The sequence below is a fragment of the Argopecten irradians genome, chromosome 7 (genome assembly GCF_041381155.1).
Source record: "Argopecten irradians isolate NY chromosome 7, Ai_NY, whole genome shotgun sequence".
In the NCBI taxonomy this organism is placed as follows: domain Eukaryota; kingdom Metazoa; phylum Mollusca; class Bivalvia; order Pectinida; family Pectinidae; genus Argopecten; species Argopecten irradians.
This window is the reverse complement of record NC_091140.1, coordinates 31,209,601-31,229,891: the sequence shown is the minus strand read 5'-3', so window position 1 is coordinate 31,229,891 and position 20,291 is coordinate 31,209,601. Positions and strand designations below refer to the sequence as shown.

General features: G+C 34.5%; 1 protein-coding gene across 1 annotated transcript; it reads left to right on the top strand.

The window, feature by feature from the left end:
• Positions 1-962: 962 nt before the first annotated feature.
• LOC138328128 (protocadherin beta-14-like) lies at positions 963-19,215 on the top strand. The gene is made up of 7 exons (XM_069274772.1): positions 963-1,131; positions 1,237-3,967; positions 13,972-14,133; positions 14,959-15,106; positions 16,753-17,118; positions 17,487-17,624; positions 17,975-19,215. Exons 2-5 carry the CDS (start codon positions 1,316-1,318, stop codon positions 16,914-16,916), a joined length of 3,126 nt encoding a protein of 1,041 aa, XP_069130873.1. The 5' UTR covers positions 963-1,131; positions 1,237-1,315; the 3' UTR covers positions 16,917-17,118; positions 17,487-17,624; positions 17,975-19,215.
• The last annotated feature ends 1,076 nt before the right edge of the window (positions 19,216-20,291 follow it).

The window sequence follows — 20,291 nt, the reverse complement described above, 5'->3', positions numbered from 1 at the left end:
GATTTTGATTCATGTCAATTATACGATCTGAAGTTTCTCAATCAGTACCTAATTAAAGTTTTCTTCCCTATGCTATATTACAAAAAAAAATCTAATTAGCAACGCAAACTGTTAGGTTAAGGGCACAAAGACTAGCTATAGACGTGACATTGCAGACATATATAAGTGTACCCATATTGAAGTGTATCTCTACCACAGTGTATATTTACCAACACGATGAGGCTAATAATATAGCCTCGCACTCTTTCATCGATACTAATGATCACTTAAAAAGCCTTTGAAAGATCAAAATGAAGGTCAAGTTCTGATCAGCTATTACTCTATATGTTGAAGTACTAACGCCCCTTCGCTCTTACCGGCTTTATAATAAACATGTATTCATAACCCATAACTTTATCAAAGGAATCGTTTCTTAAGGACCTCTAACGATGACAATACTGGTTTCTGGACTGACCCCACCCGACAGAGTGCAGGAGTAGATGGAATTGTAATTAGAAAACGTCAACTTCCTGAGAATATTCTGAAGCACGTTTTGATCCATTCTATTAATTGATTCAAAGTGTCTTTTATATACGTGTATGGTACATGTAGCAAACTGGTTGCAAAAAGCCACAATTGAGAAACAAGCCTCTTAGCGGAGGTTGGGGTTTCTCAACAAACGACTGTATGCAGAGTGAATTAATATTGTGAGTTCTGGCGAGAGATAGACAGAGGACGGGTTAAATATGAATGACAGAGAAAAGACCGGATTAAATCATGCGTACAGATTTTAAACATATCCCCTAGTCTACTGCCGGGCTGTAGAAAGAGTCCCCTATAGCTTATTTACATCGTACACGAGATGTACATTAAATCCGAATTAGTCGCCTCGATGAATTTATTACACGGTGAGCGACGACGCCGTTGATTGGTCCATCCCGCGGGGTAGGCGTGGCGTAGAGACAGTGTCGCTGAGGTGCGAGTAGATATGGTCAGAGATAGGCTGTGACTGGCGGGTGTAGCACATGTGTTTATAGTTGTGTATATACATCGATACATATCACAGGACACTACTATTTAGTATGACACGGGGACTTATATTATTTACGTAGACTCGGCGACAGTTATATAAAGTGGGCTTACGTGTGAAAGGTAAAGTATAAACTTAATTATACACATGGTTTGAGAAATTAATTAACGATATCTCTAAAATAAATTTTAATTAAACAGTAATGTATTTATTTGCTCTGTTTACAGACTGTCCTCTCTGGTAACACGGTATGCTGAACGGATGACAACATTTCGGGGATTTTAAACACTAATTCGGACTTGCACGATGGATGTGGTACGATTTCTGAGTTTGGATTTACTCTTAGTTTGTATTTTGTTCACGTGCATTGCCCCGGGGATACAGGGGAAGGATGTGGCTTATTCTTTATTAGAAGAGGAACAAGCGAACGCCTATCTAGGAAATGTTGCTGCAGATGCTGATCTTGCCTCTGAGGCTGCAGATCCAGCCGACCTCAATTCCATGAAATACAGCTTCTTAACACAAGGTAATACAATAGTTTCACTGTTTCACATCAATGAGAGACAGAGCTCTTTGTACACCGCCACAAAACTAGACAGAGAAGAGTTATGTGAGTTCGAAGAGGAATGTATTTTAGAGTTAGAAGTGATCGCTAGGTCTACATCTGGAAGTTTATACAAGAAAATCAAAGTATCTATCACTCTTTTGGATATTAACGACAATTCTCCATCCTTTTCTGTGCCCTCAATAACACGTGACATTTCGGAGGGGTCCCTTACGGGGTTTTACATCCCCATAGAGGCTGCCAAGGATACTGACACAGGTAACTTCTCGATCCAGGATTACACATTAGAACCCCCCACGTCCCCCTTTACTGTTGGGTACCAAGAGTTCGTTGATGGGAGTTACAGCGTCAGAATTGTCCTGAACGGTCAACTCGACAGAGAAACCACTAGTACTTACAAGGTAAACGTTATAGCTCGAGATGGGGGAGATCCACCTAAAACTGGTGCTCTGGAGGTCACCATCAATGTTTTGGACATCAACGATAATCGCCCAAAATTCAGTACCCAGATGTACAATGTCACTGTGAACGAGGATGTTGCTGTTAACACTACTATTACAACTGTTTTCGCTGATGACCCCGACCAGGATGACAACGGGAGAGTTACCTACAAGCTGAGCCCTAATCAGGCTGAGAAGATCCCTACCTTATTTGCCATCAGTGAGTCCACAGGAGATGTGATCATAATAGGATCCCTCATCTACGAACCAGGCAAGAGCTATACGATCATTGTGGAAGCATCAGACAATGCCATGCAGCCTTTGATTTCACAGGCTAAAGTGTTCATCCATGTCTTGGACGTGCACAATAACCCACCAGAGATCAGTATAGATCCTCTCTCGAACACCGACGATTCTGAAATCCTGGAGAATGCCCTTCTGGATACAGCAGTTGCCCATGTCACAATTTTTGATCCTGACACTGGTAAGAACGGCATCGTGAACTGCTCTGTGATCAACAGTGATAAGTTCACGCTGCAGAAGTTCGCCGTCCACGAGTACAAAGTGGTCCTCTACCAGCCTCTGAACCGAGAGATTAAAGACAGATACGAAGTTACAGTGTACTGCCATGATACGGGAACACCACAACTGAACGCTTCTTCTACGTTTGTTGTTCACGTGATGGACATTAACGACAACACACCAAAGTTTACACAGCAGCAGTACTTCCTCAGCGTCCGGGAGGATACGTCTGTTACAGTTAGTGTGATGCAGGTTGCTGCCAATGATTTCGATAACGGCAAAAATGCTGAAGTCGAGTTTTCTTTGGATGCAGAAGGTCAGAAGTATTTCGCTATTGCAGAAACCTCTGGAGTTATATCTGTGAATTCTGATTTGGATCGAGAAACTGTAACCCAGATTACGTTCACTGTGTACGCTGCTGACAAAGGCTCGCCAAGTTTGACCGGAAGTGCCCAAGTAAAGGTGTATGTCACGGACGTTAACGACAACAAACCTGAGTTTATTGAAAATACATTTGAGTACAACCTGGAGGAGAATAACCATGTCAATGTCAGCATTGGTGTATTGGTAGCGAACGACAAAGACGACGGGAACAACAGTAGGATAACATATTTTCTCCATCCTAATTATAACGCGGGAATCCCATTCTCCATCTTGCCAAATGGAAGTGTCATGGCAACTCAGGTGATCGACCGCGAGGCAAAATCGAGGTATGATTTTACCGTAATTGCTGAGGATATGGGAACCCCATCCCTCCGTAACTCAGCGCACGTGACCGTGTTCGTTTTAGATGTCAATGACAACAATCCTGAGTTTGTCTTCCCTAATGCTCACAATAACACAGTTGTCATCTCGTACCAAACACCTGTCAATACTATAGTGTCCACCGTGGAAACAAGGGATATTGATGAGGGCATGAATTCCAAGGTCACTTATTTTATGAAGGATAAAAACTTCTCCCACATTTTTAAGTTGAATAATCTTTCGGGACGTATTGTTTTGGATAAAGGTTTGACTGTTGCTGATGCCAGGAAATATACATTCGGAATCATTGCACAGGATAAGGGGACCCCTCCAAGGATTAACGAGATAGCAATGTCTATCGTTGTCACCACCCAGGGATTAGGAGAGGATGTCCCACAACCGGAAGAGCATCGTCAATATTTCCTTATCGCAGTTGCCATTTCCTGTGTGACGGCTGTTATTGCCATCGTCATCATTTTGACCATTTGTCTTATCAAAAGAGCTGATAGAATAAAGCAGAAATATTCCGAGTCTAAAGACAATTCGGATGGACCTCTAGGACGACAGGAAACGCGGAAGAAGGTCAGCTTCAGTATCGACGATCGGGTCATGACGACAATGCCCGGGGGCCGGGCCAATGTTCCAGAGAGTCACCTGTATCCTGAAATACCCACGGGCTCCATCCAGGTAAGTTATTGTTATTTTGCCTGCTTATGTCCGTTATCTTTCCTGTTATCAAGCCCGTGATAAATTGTTGTACATGGGTATTACAGCCTTAAGCCTCGCCAAGTAATAACCCAGGGTTGGTATCATGTCACTAAACAAAGGCTCAATACTAATTTATGTGACCTGTCATCACCAGCTATGGTGTAACATGTCTTTATTGAAAAAACTGAAATATACAAATGGTCCTATCACAAAACGATAATGATATTATCCTATCAGCTCCATGTCATCCAATCGTCGTAGCCATCGTCTAAATCATCTAAATCCTCTACTCTTATCTTCTGACACCAGAGATTTGTAACGTGCCAATATATAGTGTCAAAATCATCTCATGTAAAATGATATCATTTTATATTTATCTAATTACATTCTTTGGTGGCTTTAGAGGAATTTTTGTAAGCAATTTTTGCTCTAAAATATTTGTTTCCTTTTTCTGCACTGAATTATACATAACAGTTTTTACTTTGGCAAGACCACATTTAAAAAAACATTTGTTTAGAATGAAATTCTGAAGAAGATAAATTTCTGTAAAAAAATGATGGATGTTTCTGCTTTAATTTTTATTTCATGAAATGTAAAAACTGCAATAGATCGTCTTTGCTTTGATTTTTAGGATAACTTCTATATCTTTAATATATCTTATATCTCAACATTGATGAACTTACTTCATTCTAATATTTATTTCATAAATTCGTATTCAAAGGAGTCATTAACGGTATTTTCTATGCTGGAAATATACCTTACACATATACAACTATCAATGCGTAAATACCTTCAATATTTAACACCTTAAATTACTAATGGCACATTTATAACATGCTTATTCATTTATATTAACCAATGATTATTTACCAATGAGTCATCGAAGAATCCTTTAGCCCAAATCATGAACATTTTGTCTATTTTAGACCAAAACAAGAAAGCCTTTACTAAACCGTCATTACAAATCGTTAGTTATATTGTGAAATATCAATATTTCTGACCGACTTTACTAAGTAAATTGACATTCCATTGGAGAGATGATGGGGGTTCTTAATTGAAAGCTAACGAGAATTTTTCTCATTTTAACCCCTATCTTGATTTGGTATTATGGTCACGGCATTACACTACAAGGAGAGGTTAAATGTGTAGGCTTTTATACAGTCCCTCAGGGTCAGCTTGAGATCCTATCTCTCACTACTCATCTCCTGAGAATGCTGTACTACCTGTAAACAATCGTAATATATAAATACACCAATTTGTAATATATTTAAAAAGCTTAATCTTGACTAAACATGTCAAAGTGTTGAAAAGAACATTTCCTATTTGTTTTTACCTGTCAAATATATTGTTACTGATAAAAACGTACAAAGGTACGTTTGTATTTTTATGTTCATTTCATGTTCGTTTTATAACAGGTATCACAAAACTGATACCTATGGTATATAATAGTGTGTCTGTGGTTAATTCATTTCGTAAACCGTGACAGATTTACCCAATCATCCACGAGAAATGTTTTACGACAAAAATGATCGATTGTAAATCGTATATATATATATATATATATATATTAGTAGTCGGTCTATGAATTATAGATAATGAATAATTTAACTCCCATCTACATTTCAAATACAATTTCAATTTATGTCATATCAAAGCAGGACATCTTTCATACTTAATAGTTTCCCTTTCATTTCAATATAACAGTCTGTATTGTTAGATCAACCGTCAATCAAAATACATATCAAATATATGTTTATGCAAACTGATATTTATACGAGGAAGCTAAAAAATAAATAAATTATAAATATGCCTGTCTAGACTTTGAACTCGTATTAATTAACATAAAATATAAAATCCTGGTGATAACAAAACTGTTTTAAATTAAAAAAAGTGACAAATTGTAAAAAAATGAAAAACGTGAAACAAAATTCGAACTTCAGATTTTACAATGAAAATCTAGTTTTTCGTTTAAAAGTTTTAAAGTATTTAATAATGTGTTTAAAAATGTGAACAAATTAAGATAAAAAAGAAGAAAAGTAACAGATTGCAAAATTGAAAAATGTAAAAACAAAATTCGTACAAGAGATTTTTCAATTTAGTAATGTGATAAAAAATGTGAACAAATTAAAAAGTAAGCAGCTTAAACTTGTCAAAATATTATGATTCATCTGAAATCGCTGTCTGTTGGTGCCACCCGATAGCTGCTGGGTCAACGAATCTCAATATGGGTGATTATCATGCACAGAGGGATCGTATCAGTTGCACGACACCCCCTATGATGTAAAATTCTGTACCCCACATGTGCGAGGTGTCAGAATAGTTAAAGAAAACACGATTATAATAGCTCTATTTTGTCCGGTTTACTTTAGGTCCAGTCGCGTTCATCGTGACCCGTAGGTAAACAATCCCATGTTTAGATGGCCGAAAAATCCAATTTCTATTAAATGAAGGAAAGAATAGACTTGAAATTTGAATCAGTGTCTCATAAATCTCCACCTGGCTAGTTGGGTGGAAGACAATGTGTATGATTTACCTCAGTACTTTAGCTAGTGTGTCCACCCGATCACGGCATTTCCCATTTATATTACCATTCACTACATCCCATAAATGTCTTGTGGAATGGGGATATCCTCCCGCCTTACCCCCACCAACCCGGTGATTAACACGGCAAGGATAGATGCCTATACCGGTGATTCATTGTACTCGTCTGTTATCTAATTCGACAATACCTCAATTTGAACACCTCCCCCTCCTCTAGCCGATCCAAGTTTGACCCTCTCATACCCAAGTACATCTTGTACTCAGTCATACCTCCTGGTTATCGCGACACATCCTCAAGTTTCCACTAACTTGTGAAAAATGTGATAAAAAGTATTTCTGATGAGTAACGGCTTTTAAAATAATGAAGGTCTTTGCTTCGATATTTTCCCTTTGAGTTTAAGTGCAAGTTGGCAAACCCGATGATGAGTAGAGCAGGTTGGGTGGTAGTTAGGGGATGATGTCTATTGGTATGACAACGTTACTGAGAGATCAGATTCTAGTGTCAGGCTCCATACTCAAGTATTGTTACCCCTTTAAAGAAATAAAACAGAGGGATTTCACGAAACATTCCGGACTTTAGTATCCGTAACGTTTATAAAACACCCTTTCTAGCGAGTTCACTTTGATGTAGCATTCGGCTTTATTGCGTTGTGTAACCTAAAAGTTTGGCCGAATTGAATAAAAATGTATCAACCGGACATAAACTTGTGGCGCACAATAGCGTGAGGTTAAGATGATGTGAAATTGAACTTCTTCATTGTCATTATAATGTAAGAACAGGAACACCCACTGCCCGTCTTAATCACTAAAATCGTTACTAAGGGTAAGCCATAAAATCGAAAATACCTTTTAATGAACAGAGTAGGTGGTACTACATAGTTTAACTAGACCTCGCGCCAGACTGACGCCTTAACGCAATGGTCAAGCCGTGACGCAATGACCAGCGGTCAACTAATTTAGGTCAGATATAGTAGTAGATTTGATGATAAATGCCTCTGACTACCACGGGTGTCATTGGTGAAAAATGACTTTCCAGTTCGTACCTCTAAATTGTACAAGTGTCAACCAGAGTCAATGAAGCACATGATAATTATTTTATATATCTTTTCTTCACGAGAGATTCTCGCCCTAAAATCCCATAGAGAACCATCGGCGAGTCATTACTGGGGTTTTCATTGCTAATTTGTGTGATGTGTGGTCATATCTTGCGCTCTAAGTTTATTTTTCTTGACAGCGATGGAGATGTTATCAAATATAAACTGTTTACACATGACTTCTCAAGTGTTGCTAATTGGAGGCCATTTCAAATAAGGTCTATAATTATTCTGATGGGTCAGGTATTCCTTTCCCCTATTTGCTCAAGAAAAAGTGAGAGTGCCAGAAATCGGGTAGCTTGACTTCATAACAGGGGTTCGTGTTTCGTGTGTCATGTGACAGCCGTCACTCATATTAGAACATTCCTCGTGCAGAACTTGGCGGCAGACCATGACATACAATGTAGATACCGTATAGTCCTTTCATACAAATGTAACTAGCTACTAGAACTAAATTGTTTCTCGTGTGTTTGTAAAATAAAACACATTTTTCATCTTTTGTTAAAAAAAATAAAGCGATATCCTGTGAGTGTCAATGATTAGCAGAATTTTGCAAGTGTCACCTCGCTAATGACAAGGATTAATGTTAGGTGAACATGCAAAGGTTCTTATAGGATAATCTGTGGTCACAACACCTACGAGCAACTACATTAAGGGGTATGACTTCCTTTAAAACTTTAAAAGATTTTATAAACGAAGTTTAAATATTGTTCCTGATGCACTTATAACAGGTCATACTTGAAATTATAATCTTACCACTTATTAACAATTTCATTTAAATTCTAAGTTTTGAAAAAATCCCTCAGGTGGTTTTGTAACATTGCCTTAAATCCAAGTTTGAAAAGGATTTATTTCTCTGATAATACTTAAGAATATTGGTGAATCATGTTACACATTCAATAACAGCTAGAACACCTACTTTATAAAGCCAAACAAACTTAAAATCATAAACCTATTGCTCGAGTCCTTTATGAAAGAGATAAACGTATTTCCTTTGTTTACATAAAGCATTACAAAGGGATACAAGATATAATGAGTACACACGGAATAAATGCCTGGTAAACAATTACGTACGGTGATCTATTCCGATTGTTCTATATTTATTGTTTGTGGGTTTATTAGGAATCTTTTTATTGTGTGTTTAAAAAGATGACGCGGTAATAATAACAAATAGAGTGTGTAGACCGACATTATATTGTATATTTAAACAATACAAGAAATACAAAATGTTACAGATATGAGTATGGTGCATTGTCGTACCGGGAGTATGATCATGTTTACAAAATAACTAACTTTATGCAGAAATGCTATTCTCATTAATCTTCCAGGTATTTTTCATCATATAATTATCAAGAACGATGATATCTAGTGAAAATTAATTTGAAGGGTTTTTCATCTTATATAGACGCTCCTTTTTTAAAATGAATGTAATAGGCAAAAAATATAAACTAGTCATACTTGTATTAATTGATAAACCTGTTAGTTCCTTCGTTTGCATGTTTAACAATCAACAGGACTATGGTGTTGTACGAGTAAAATAGCATATTCATTTTGTTAAGTTTCGTGGGAAATTTATCATATTTATTTGTTTATATATTTAAATATATAAAGCTGTAATCGATTCAGTATATACAAAGTATTTGCATTTAAATATGTTTCTTACATTAGTTTTATTGTTTGTTTATTATGATATATTATTGTTAATATCAAGTAAAACCCTTATATAAATACTCAATGTTAAACCCAAAATTCACCTGTTCATATAATTCTTACTACAAACCCCTTCCTTATTAATCATAAAGTATATTAATAGGTTTTTTCAGCTGTCGTCGAACAGATTCCGTCCATATCAGAAATGTAAACATTTCATATTAATATTCTATGTCAATAATATTAATACAATTTCAATTGAATATGTATCTATTAATGGGGTATATTTGTCGTCAAGCCCCATTCATATGGCTGTACTTGAATATTCGGATTAGTATAATATAATAAGTTAATAGATATGATTAAATCGGATGCTAATCTCTTAGTCTATATTAGTGCTTAGAAATATTCCCTCTTGAATTCCATGGGTAGCGATTTAATTGCATTAATCATTGTGTCCTCGTCACCTTCGTGACCCCTTCAGACTTATTTGTAAACCTAGGTGGTCTGTAGGGTTGGGAGCGAGTAACGATCGCTATCGCAAATATGCTTTGAATAGTATTTAGAGATCTTTACACGATAACTGAAAATTGCTGTCCCAATAACTAAAATTCAAACTTTCAAGGCTATTGGATATGTATTATTGTAACTAAAAATTTAAAACATCGACAGAACACTAATTTTAGTCTGTGAGACAAAGCCTAATAATAGTCGAAGTCGTGTTGGTGATAAACTAGTAAGTATATAACTATGAACATTTAATGCTGTATCCTAAACTATACCGCTAGGGTGATCATAAAAATGTACAATGTTAGGGTCGAATGTGATTAAACTCTTGAACCAAATAACAAACAACCTGTACATGCCTATAATTCTCTTTGGTATGTGATAGAACTGACACCAATATAATTATCCAATAAAAACACAACAGATGTTAAATCCAATATAAAATCTATTAAACGCCATCTTAGACATGTACATGCCAGCTATTAAATATGCTCTACAGACAATCACCAATAAGAGTGTCGAACAGTGATAGGTTTTCGATAAACATCAAACTATGTATTGAAACCTACACTCGGAAATTGATTTTTTTCCACACATAATAAAATGGCCGTCGAGTTTAACCGGTACGATGAATTAACAACTAATGCGAAAGCACCGACAACAATAGTGGAATGAACATCTAAAGCTTCAAACAAATACAAGATCGTATGTTACCTAATCGCCTGGAAAAGCCTTTCTAAATGGAGTAGATCGGCTATCTCGCTGGAAAAAGGTGGGCCCTGCATTCGTAAGGGAAAAGAAAGTGAGGGCACTGCCCTTGATCTCTAGAAAACAAGATAGGGGAGGTATAATTCGATATTGTACTGTCTAATGCATATTGGGAGGTTTAACCCTTTTTGACTTGACGACTTGGCCCCGATTGGGACGTTGATAGACATGTATGTACATAAAGTCAACGTGGAATAGTTTTAAACCCATTTTAATTGCCTTTAAAGGGTTCTGTCTATTTAATATATTTGTTTTATATGCTAAGCCAAATACAACCGGACGTTTAATTGGTAAAGTGATATTTTTAACGAGTATAAGTTTTAAATTCTTTTTAAAATTGGCGACGTTTATCTTCCCGTTTCTGCCTGCTGTTGAGCATGACATGCGCACACATGATGTAAAGCAGTAATATGAAATATTAATAGGAAGAATGTATACTTTTTTTTCTAGATCAAATTTACTTACGAAAATAATTGGCCAACACTTTAATAAATATGTATAAATATAGTCAATTAAAATTATTTTAAAATATCAACAAATTATTAAAATATTCTTTTCATTATATTCATAATATAGCGTGATTTCATGATATTAATAAAATAATCTATTTACTTTCTTTACTTATTAAGCAATTAGTTTTACAACCGAAAAATCCTTATATTATAACATATTGACACATATTGAAAATATATGGAGTGAGGGGTTTTATGATATTATAAAACTGATCTTCCGCTAATATATAGCCATTGATAATAAATGTATTTAATGTTAGTGGGGGACTGAGATTAGAACTTCGTATCAAATTAGAGAAATAGTTTCAATGACACGATATACAGCAATTAACTCGTTATTTTTATTGGAAACAAGTTTCTTTTATCAGATGAAACATACAGATATTTGATTTGACTCATTTGATAGAAATTAAAATTACCTGTTACAAACCGAGAATGAAAGGTACCTATATTGATAAAGTCCCTATTAGTAATCAAAACGCCATGTACTTGGAACGCATACATCTATTCAAAGGACAATTATTTTAATTATCCCCAGCATGCCTTATGTATCGCAATCGAAAACATTCTGAATATTTGCATTTGTCCTGGCCACCTTTAGCGAGACAGAAAATTACAGAAATACGATACCAACATTTACTATCTAGTCTCATCACAAGAAACATGGTCACGTGACTAAGGTCACATAGTTCGCCGTTAGTTACGTACATTTTGTGAATGAAAAAGGGGACTGTCAAATAATACAAAATCTGATTGTATTACATATAAAATTTACCAAGAGTTCAGTCAGTTGTCATAGATCATTCATATAAAAATAGGTGCTTATTTCTTCTAAAATTGCAGGAAGTTGAGTAATGTAAGTTGACGCAAGAATGAAACTCTGAATTATAGTTTTATAAAGATTAACGCGTTTGATGTTGTAAACTATTTAAGATAAGAGTTTTTCAGAAAAAAACCGTTAATCATAAATCATTTGAAAGTTATTAATATCCCATTTATTGCAAAGTAAATGCAGATTAAAACATTAACAAAAACATTCAAGTAATGACAATATATTAGTAAATATTCGAATACACAAGTAAGGTGTGAAAAAGTATCTGTATTTTTATTACAGTCGTCAAAACCAGAATGGAGGTTAAATAGATCAGATTCTGTAGATTCATTTGACAAAGTACTGGATGTTTACTATAAAATTTACTCTGATAATCGTTCTGGTGTTTACTCGGTGTAGGCAACCATTCAGTAGCCCAGACTTCAACTCTATAACGCGGAACGTGTGTTCGGGTCTCGCCAGATCTCCCTACCGAAAATAAACACAAACAAGACTATCAAAGACAACAGGCAGTGGTCGAGGATATTCAAATAAAGCACAGAAACAGCTATTATAACTGTTAAAGATCCACGGGAGGTAGTACCCCGGATATTTTAACTTCAAGGCAACTTTATGAGTGGTACTCGAATTGTTATCTTCTCGGTTGGTAAATACGGAATCAAATGAAAAAGCCCACTGTCATCAGCTGTGTATTAGGTGACAGTTGTACTGCTGGGTGATAGATCGACGCTCTAAGTGTTGCGTAATATCGTTACTTAGTGTTACAAGTATTTAAATGTATCTCTGTGTGTTTAGCCGAATAGTTAGGAAACTGGGCAATTGTATCTGATATCATGTCATTAATGGCGAAAACGACCAGGATAAGAGAAGGAAAACTTGTTATAGACAGGGAGCAGTAACAGGGTTTTTTGCCTGTTTAGAACAAGCTCGTAAACATAAAATTGAAAATATTAAATATGAAAGAACGACTCCCTTTGAATATTCTAAATGGAAATATTTATTTCAATGAATTTCAAGTTTTTGTGATTTTGTTATCTTTGTTATTACTCTATAACATCTGTCGCCTATTCTAACGACAAATGTACTCCGATACTTCGATAACAGGGACTTTAGACTTCCAACAATATATATTCAATATTAACAGCGATACGTACAATATAAATTACGCGACACGTGGGTTTGAAATTTGTCATCGCCCCGTGGATATAGTTATGACGCGTATTTAAAGTTTGATCAGATATACGAAATTGAAATCTCGTTGTAACATCTCATGACCGTGTTGTCATCATGGCTAGGTCATATTGATAAACAAGGATACAACGGATTTTAGAATGTTGCTTACTATTTCCGAGACGTGTTTTAGAATTAATATAGAATTCATCCCAACATGAAATTATGCTTGAATTTATAATCTTACATCACTGCATAAATTTACATATCTTATATTCATGTCCCGATGGTGATAGGTATACACTCTCTATTGGCTGTCAGTATTGTTGCAATATATAGCTCAATTATTCAAAATTGATTGACATTGATTCTCCGAATTTATAGTATTATAAATTCAAATCGATAAAAATCGTGAGCAATACATCACTTCTTTGATAAAATATTGAAAAGATATTTATTCCTGTTTATAGATTTAGATTATATCACATTTGATTAACTTTTAGGGCTCGGAATCTTATAATCACAATATCAAATTGCTCTTGGGGTTTATAATATCTGCAAATTATTTACTGTTTACATTTCCGAATGTCAAATAGATTATTTGGTATATCAATCAATCAAACTTTATTATATTATAAATGTTGTTTTACAAACTGAACAATCCCTTAGATATGGATTTAATTCTACAGCTATTTGATATTTAAAATGGTGGAGAAATTATGTTATAATGTGCACTTAAAAATGTTAATTATTTATGATTTTATATTGACTGAATTTGACTGTTATGATAGTACTAAGACAATCTCGAAATAACATCGAGGGATTTTTTATCAACCTTGATATGATATTCTGATTACCTTTTGAATTTAGTCGCCTTTCAATAGTTACTGAAATATTTATATTTTCCAGGTGTCCTTGAAAAGTCCTGACCGTGGTCACGAGAGCGATAGTGGACAGGGAAGTCTGGACAGTAGCGATAGGAGACATCACCAACTGACCAGCCTCCAGCTTCGTCATGCTCTGATGACCTCGCCCAGCGGCTCCAAGAATCGGTCAGCCATGCCACATGTGGTAGGTAACCTCGTCACCATCTGTCACAAACATGGGTATTCACTAACGCGAGCACTCGCTACATTATCCAATTCAACTTGTCAATATAGTGACATCTTTTCATCCTATATTTGCTTTTCACAATTCTTGAAAAATCAGTTTCATTTCATCTAGACGCTTATTTATTGATTATGCATTAATCTATATTGGGCAGTAATGCTTGGATTAATTCCTTGAAAAACTTATTTTGCTATATTCATTTCTTTAAAAAGATAATTAATATTAACCTGATTGATAATTGTCAACATCAACAAAAAGTAGGTGAAAAAATGTACAAGCTAGTTGCTATATTTAATTTCGTAATTATCATTTCGGTCCAATTCCCCAATAACGTTTTCGTTGTTAAAAAGACACAATGTTCTAGAACACCATTTCATCGAATGTCTCGCATCTTTTGTTAAACACATCATTGGTGTACTTTTATAGTGAAGATGTTAAAAGGGTCGACCATCGGCTGTCACGTACAGGCACACTGACAATATATGTACTATTAATCCCCCTCCCTACTCATCTATTGTATTATTTCATTTTACTAATAGCTAAAATGTTTCTATTTGATTGTCATACTTCAATGCGGCTATTTTTATAAAAGAAATCAAAATTATACTGTGCATTAACAAACCTAGTAACCTTTTATATCCTTGGTAGCCTCTAATTTGAATCCAGGACAAATATTTCTAATTGAGCATTCTAGAATGGACTGTCATCAAATTGGATTTCAAAGACTTTATTTTTATGTGATTAGAAGTCGTTAATAAACATATTGACCTTGTCTTTGTCCTCCAGTCGCCTCCCTTGTCTGGACTCATTACTCACCAGGACATGGATAACCATAGCGACCTGTCCGGAGAGGCCAATACCAGCGATAGTGGGCGTGGCGGCAGCGAGGATGAAATCAACACCAGCTGTATTCTATCATACTCGGGAGACTTCGGTAAGTTTCGGAAATCGAAATAATAACATTGAGATAAAAACAACGAATTTCTCTCTGTGTCAGTCTTAGTCTAAAGGTACTTCATTAATGTTTAATTGCAGTTGCACTTTATCATATTTCTCATTCTATTTCATTCAATACTGATTACCTGGACGATACATGTATAAAGCATAGACTTTGCGTATGATTTGATGACTCAGAAATCGTCCTACAAAATGTCGCTTCTACATGTATATGTAATGTTACTTAAGCATGCATACAATCTGTCAGTTTTAAATAAATTCAAAGGGAAACACATTATCTAGAAAGTTGTCGTCTAAAAAAAATTCGAACATTGCATAAATCATCATAAAATGTATTTAAAGAATAAAATGTGAAAATAACACGTATATTACCCTGAGGAACCAAATTAATTAAACTCGCAGTATTTGAAAATTGCATAACAATTTAAAGTTTATTAGAACGATCATAGATGTTATTATATATTTATTGCGCAAATGGACTCTAAACTTTTATTCCAATACCGACTGACACGTAAAGCGTGTTCTGTAACACGAACGTTAAGCTGAGAAACAGTGTTTCTGGAAACTTGACATGATTTGCGTCAAATGTCGATATTTGATGGATGGATGAGGGTGAGAGAGTTTATCGTTCAGATACATACATACATAGATGCTTCCGCCTAAACTACATAACATTCTATCACTGATTCATATATTCCTCGGGCGCCTCCGCTGTATATTGGTCACAAATGTATGGTTATCTTACATTTCACTTATTTAACTATAAACCATTTAATACAGTAGGTGTTTTTTTATATATAATAATTAATAAGTACGCTATTATATATATGCCTTGATACAAAAGGTAATCAGTCGGAAAAACAAAATTGGTCATTCGCTTTATATTTTCCTAAAATTGGCTGTAAACATTTTTGTTTAATACGGCTAAAGCTGACAAATAAATTACTATGTGAAGTCGGATATGTACATAGGTTTATACACTAACAGCTGAAATTTTGACGACCAACATGACAGGACGATTAGATCAAACGCTAGGGATGTATGTAAAATTGTACCAGGTATATAGCTGAACTAGGGAGGGAGTTATGTTATTAACAGGCAATTAGATAGACAGGTGATGATAACTGTCACATTAATGAAAGTCCATGTTTAATATTCTAAATATATCAAAGCAAATAGATAAAATACAAGAAATAAATTCATGTTCGGAATACACGCATCAACGATCAAAGGATTCGCTAAGAGAATTTAAATTAATAAAAAAATCATCTATTGATATTAATGAAATAATTTTGATATAATTCCAGTTTAAACATGTATATGTTTCCTAGTATCACATAAATGTGGCAATAAACTATAAATATTATCGGCATGTTTTTCTTTTTTAAATCTATTGTTTAGGCTGTTGACATATTTTGTCACATTAAAGTACATCTACATAGGTTCTAAATTATATTTAGATAACAAAGACTGAGTTATAAAGACATCTGAAATAGAATACTGTGTTTGATCATTTTTTATAAGTTATATTTAAATGTTAACAACTGATATAAGACATCTGAAATAAAATACTGTGTTTGGGCATCTTTACAATGTAATATCAATGTGTTTTTGCCATTGCAGATCACTTGGCCCATAGTCCTAGAGGAAAACATATGTCCAGAAGCAGTTCCAAAAATGCTGGCAAGCGTGAGGACTTGTTTCCGCTTCCGGAAAACGATTATGGACAATTAAATCATATGAAGCCAACGTTAGCCCCGATATCATTTGGAGATCGATTTTTTTAATTATGAAAGCAATCAGGACGGACTTTCTCCGGTAAAATTTGGAGGTGTGTCTCCAACCGGAAATTCATTTATACTCAGCGGAAATGACGATAGTACAACGACATCCGGAAGTTACGTTTTGGATCACGAGGATGAATATGTGGACGTTGTAAGACCAAGCAGACAATGCATTGTATAACTTCAGGTCAAACGACCATAATTGGTAAGTGGAACAAACAGATTGATGTATTTTTATCTAGATAAGACTAGACCGCAACATGATAATCTCATTTATCAACACGTGTCACATTGTAATTAATAAACGATAAAATAATGATAATCCCTTTATTGATTAAATCTTGAAATAGCCTTAGATAAATATTTAGATACGTAGTAAATAAGCGAGAGATATGTCGTTATTTAAATAACAATGTTTTGATTTTAGATATTCAAGGGAGTTTGAAACAATTTGTTTGTTGTGGATTTTAGATAATTTAGTAAAAAGTTAAGTAAAAAAAATATAATGAATATATAGAAATAAAATTTTAGATACAAATGAAAATGAATGAATAATTTTTGCCTACCTTTCAGGGTGTGGGGATGTTTCCTGTCCCGTAGACGATGTCCCAACATGTCGCTCGATTGCCGTCCAAGCCATACTGCCAAAGTAACAAGATGTCGTTGTCTATTCCAACGCTAGAGTCGGCTGCTTAGTCCATGCAAACCGAGGTATGTAAATTCTTTGACCTATATTAAAATATAGTATACGAAAAAAAATAATATTGTTAATCCGTGAAGACAAATGATTTAAGAACAAATACAATTTTATGAAATAAGATGATTTAGATTCTAAAGTTTCTCAAAAGAAATAATTATTGAACTTCTTCCAACAAAAACCTCAGAGAGAAAACATTCCGCAAGATAAAATCAAATATTCCTACTTAAACTATGTAATAAATGAATTATGTGTCGCTTTGATATTTATCAATAAATATTATATCATTTATTCTTAAATCATAGTAATACTGTGGTGAACTATGTGCCGTAACTATAATTCATTTCATCATTTCCTATTTCAGATCAGAAAACAGAAGATGGAAATGGAAAAAAGACAATCATGAGCCTAATGTTTCCTTCACTGTGAAAATGATACTCTTGTAAAAGACATGGACAACTGGAAGCTGGCGCAGGAGAAAGGGCGTCTAACTATTATTGAAATGTTAAGAAATCCTGATTACTCATATGTCTGGTGCTTGAAAAGAAAAAAACAAGATATTTACTATCCATCCATATTTTCCGAAATGATGAGGAGGAAATATTTCCTATATGGTGCTAACGGACTTCTACGCATGCGTATGGATAATTAATATCCATAATCAGTATTATTGTGTTCAGACTACAAGTGAGGAACATTTACTTACCCTTATGTGCCAAATATTTTCTGTGAGTGCTATTCTGTAATCATTGACCGACACACTTTTGATCTCGTTTTCGTCTATTTGTGCTGTATATCAAAGGGCATATTCTAATATATGGTTTTAAACAATTGTCTTAATAGCCACATTAAACACGTCCAATAGGTCTGAAATAGGATAAAACAACCAAAAGGTCCGATGGAATCTTATTTTATTTTTAATATTTTGTATTGGTATTGAAATTAGCAGGAGATGATAAAATGCATCAACTTGAACACATTTAAAATTTTCGAAAGTCCAGCTAAAATATATTTCGAAAACGTATGTGCCATTTATTTTATAATTGGTGGATGCATTGGATTATATATCAAACTGAATAATACTATCATTTGGTTCCTTGAATATTGCATCTATGTTATACTGTGAATGAAATTGTCCACGTGTGACAATTACATGTATAACGTAAAACTGTTTTTCCACGAGTCACAAATTTCATAATTTTAACAGAAAACAAGAAATTAAATTTCAGCATAACGAGATTTCAACATGAGACTAAAAGACTATTAAAGAACAATCGAATGATTTGTTTTTAACCCTAGCCTAGACAAAAGCCCTTGATCTTTATGCAATACTTGTTATATCAGAGTGTGAATGGTAAACAATATCCCGTTTGAAATCTTTTGTGATCTGAGCATATTTCAGAAATGTTCATTATGAACTATATTTTTGCTAACGATGTACCCTTACATCATGTGGTCTATGTTAGAATGAGAATGTGTGTATGAGAGCAAGTTGTTATTGTGTAACATTAAATAATATTTTATATATGAAATTTATTAACAAATAAATAACTTTCACATTCAAAGGTTGTTAAATTTGGAAATTAATAAAACTTAAAAACTATATTCTGTTTTGTTTTTCTGTTTTACGAAACAATACCATTATCATATTCCTTACAACAAATTTCAAATAACATATGAATGTATCACTTATGATCGTTCATACTTAACAAATATCTAGCTACTTGTTAAGTCGAACTCGTTTAAATAGAAGCATTTTGTTGCTTCCTAATCAAAATTTTCATTGTCATCACACATATCACAAAATCTCGGGTAACTCGAAGTCTTACCATCGTCGTCCTGCCAATTTGCTTCGAGTTTACGAAGGAAGGCAAAATTTTTGATCAACTCGATTGTTAGTGAACATATATATAGTGATTCAGTCTATATTATATGTTGCTCTCATTAAGAATCTACGGGTTACCATCACAATATGTTTGTTGTATTATTAAAATTTTGGAGGAATAATTTAGCTTTAGCGTTGTTGTTTAATTCTTGACAACATCTTTAGATTTAAGCATAAAAATTAATGTCTAGAAATGTATCTACATTTGCGTAGTATAGTTAATATTCGACCATCCAAATCACAATTTTCGAGGACCCGACCCACTTGCGATTTGCGTATAAGGACATTGTCAAATTCCTGTATGGCGGTATCAAAATCTTCATCAATCGGATTTAGACTTAAATTTGTAAAGATTAGATGTTATCTTGCTTTGATAACAAAAGAAACTTAATATTTATTTAAGTTGGATTTTACTATTCTGTAAGTGAGGTGATTTTAACAAATGAGAAAAAGATTAAGCGCTCTGAAGGTGTGAAAAAGCAATCTAAAATCGTCTTTACCATCCACGTGTCTAATCCCCCTGATACAAGACAGGCTTGTGGTCAGCGAGTTAAGGATGACCTTGCTCAGAAATGCCAGGTATGTGTTGTGTATTCCGATACTAAATATACAAACTTCTTGATCTGCATTAAGGTAAATGCCTCAGCTTGTCTTGAGTGTTAAAGGTCTTCGGTACATAACTGTATATGTAAATTCTGGACAGGCTAAATGTGGTGTCCATCACCGACCGGTGATTTAGACAAGATAAAATACACAGCTACCTTAGTTGTATGGTCATCAGTTTAGGGTAAACAAT

What these genes read in the sequence shown, in the direction of transcription:
- LOC138328128 (XM_069274772.1), top strand. Translation starts at nt 1,316, where the DNA reads ATGGATGTGGTACGATTTCTGAGTTTGGATTTACTCTTAGTTTGTATT. An exon ending in TACCCACGGGCTCCATCCAG is followed by an intron (nt 3,968 to 13,971) that starts GTAAGTTATTGT and finishes TATATTTTCCAG; the next exon opens with GTGTCCTTGAAAAGTCCTGA. An exon ending in GGTCAGCCATGCCACATGTG is followed by an intron (nt 14,134 to 14,958) that starts GTAGGTAACCTC and finishes TTTGTCCTCCAG; the next exon opens with TCGCCTCCCTTGTCTGGACT.